Source organism: Chiloscyllium plagiosum, chromosome 5, assembly GCF_004010195.1.
Source record: "Chiloscyllium plagiosum isolate BGI_BamShark_2017 chromosome 5, ASM401019v2, whole genome shotgun sequence".
NCBI lineage: Eukaryota > Metazoa > Chordata > Chondrichthyes > Orectolobiformes > Hemiscylliidae > Chiloscyllium > Chiloscyllium plagiosum.
The window spans coordinates 11,229,755-11,232,194 of record NC_057714.1 but is presented as its reverse complement, the minus strand read 5'-3'; the positions used below and the strand labels follow the sequence as shown (position 1 = coordinate 11,232,194).

Genomic DNA, 2,440 nt, shown 5'->3' with positions numbered 1-2,440 from the left:
TTCTGGGCTCTCCCGTCTTTGGGAACATTCTTCATACATGTCTAGTCCTGTTACATTTTAATAGGTTTCTGAGATTCTACACCCCTTTCCCTCGATTCTTCGAAATACCAGTGAATAAAGATCTAACCGATCCAATGTTTCACCATATGTTAGTGCCACCATCGCAGGAATCCCAGGATGGCAAACCTTCTTTATAGACACTTAATGACCAGAACGTCCTTCCTCAGATGAGATCTAAAGTGGACACACTACTCCTGATATGGTCTGACCTCAAAAAGACATCCTTGCTTTGTACTCAAATTCCCTTTTTCTGAAGAGAATTACATTTACCGTTTCAATCCCCACATGCTGTTTTCAGCAACAGGTGTACAAGGTCACAGAGGTCTCGTTCCGCATTATTCTGCATCTGATTTGCATTTACTCACTTGTCCAAATGATACCAAAGCATCTTCCTCACAGTATATCCTCCGACCAAGCTTTGTGTTATCTGCAAACTTTGAGATATTACAATTAGTTCTCTCACCTAAATCATGAATAAATATTGTGAATTGTTTCCTGTCTGCCAACCAGTTCTCCACTCATTTCTGTACATGATCTCCATGTGCATTAATCTTGCATGCTCATCTCTTATGTGAAATCTTATCAAAAGCTTTCTGAAAATCTAAGTAAATCACACCTATTGACTACTCTTTATCCATGCTACTCGTTATATTGTCAGAAAATTCCCATAGATTTGTTAAGCACAAATTCCTCTTTTTAAGTCCATGCTGACTCTGTCTCATTCTGTTGCAATCTTCCAGTTCAAAAGTGCAAATGGTGGATTTGTTAATTTTGAGCAATCAAGGGTTCCGCAAAGAACTCAGTTATGCTGAGTTCCCTTGAAATACTTCTTCCAATCTGCTCATTCTTTCTGAGTCTCGAATTCTCACATTTCCATTATCTGTTTGCAAACCCTTGGTATTTCAAGAGTCGTTACATTCCTGGGCAACTCATAGGAGAGACAAGAATCCAATGCCAAGGCCTCAGTGAAAGGACGACCCTTCTGAACTGACTTGAGAAACAAGTTCTTCAACCAGAATCATAGCATCCCTACAGTGTGGAAACAGGCCATTCAGTCCATTGAGTTCATTCTGACCCTCCAAACAGCATCCCACCCAGACCCCGTCCCTGCCCTATCCCTGTGACTCTGCTTTTCCTATAGCTAATCCACCTAGCCTGCGCATCCCTGGACACTATGGGCAATTTAGCATACCCAATCCACCCAACCTGCACGTTTGTGACTGTGGGAGGAAGCCAGAGCACCAGGAGGAAACCGACACTGACATGGGTAGATAGGCAACGGTGGAGTTTGCACAAAGAGTGGAATCAAATCCAGGTCCCTCGAGCTATGAGGCAGCAGTGCTAATCACTGAGCCACAATGCAGCCCAAGAGGGTGGTGAATCTGTGGAACCCATTGCTGCAGCAGGCTGGTGAGGCAAAGTCATTATGTGTATTTAGCGAGTTAGATAGGTTCTTGATTATAGAATCATAGAGATGTACAGCATGGAGACAGACCCTTTGGTCCAACCCGTCCATGCTGACCACATATCCTAACCTAATCTAGTTCCATTTGCCAGCATTTTGGCCCATATCGCTCCAACCCCTTCCTACTCATGAACCCAACCAGATGCCTTTTAAATGTTGCAATTTTATCAGCCTCTGCCACTTCTTCTGGTAATTCAATTAGTAAGGGTGGCAGGTGAGCGGGGTTGAGAAGCATATCCGTCATGATTGAATGGCAGAGCAGACTGGATGGGCTGAATGGCCTAAGCCTGCTCCTGTGTTTTATGTCAGGAGTTTCTAAAATGTCCCCTGCTCTTGTTTCCTTGAGAGTAACAACCTTGTGCCAACAGGAGGCGCTGCTGCTGCTGCAGTCCTGGAGACAATGGGAGAGTCACGCGCATGGGGAGAGCGCGAGCCCGCACGTCGGAAGTGCGTTGCCGTTACGGGGGCGGGTCTGTCGGAAGTGACGGAGGAGCGTTTCGGCGAGCCGCTCGGAGGCGGAAGTGGGGTCGTGTGTCGCTTAAAAAAAAAACCCAGTGAGTTCGGAGCCGGGGGCGGCCTCGGCGTTTCCTGTGGTACCTCCCGCTCAGCCTGAGCCAGCGCAAGGACGGGGAGAGGGCAGATGGCGGCCAACAGTAACAACCTGCAGGTAATCACAGCCAGGGAGGAGGGAGGGAGCGGGGTACCTCCCCTCAGCCTGAGCCAGCGCAAGGACGGGGAGAGGGCAGATGGCGGCCAACAGTAACAACCTGCAGGTAATCACAGCCAGGGAGGAGGGAGGGAGCGGTGCCCTCCCTCTGGGGCTCTCTGAACCAGCCGCTCCTTGTCCTGGGGCCAGGAACCTGACAAGAGGGAGAGGACCGTGGGCGGTCAGAACAGGGGATGGGAGGGGGATAC

The 2,440-nt window shown here is 48.5% G+C and overlaps 1 protein-coding gene across 2 annotated transcripts in view; it reads left to right on the top strand.

The window, feature by feature from the left end:
• Positions 1-1,996: 1,996 nt before the first annotated feature.
• Positions 1,997-2,440, top strand: part of LOC122549719 (vacuolar protein sorting-associated protein 4B-like) — a 44,006-nt gene continuing 43,562 nt past the window's right edge. The window contains exon 1 of one of the 2 annotated variants that reach the window (XM_043689616.1): positions 1,997-2,192. In XM_043689616.1, the coding sequence (XP_043545551.1) occupies positions 2,166-2,192 (27 nt within the window). In that variant the 5' untranslated portion in view covers positions 1,997-2,165. Of the gene's footprint in view, positions 2,193-2,224; positions 2,299-2,440 lie in introns of those variants that run through there. The other variant, XM_043689614.1, reaches the window with a different exon arrangement.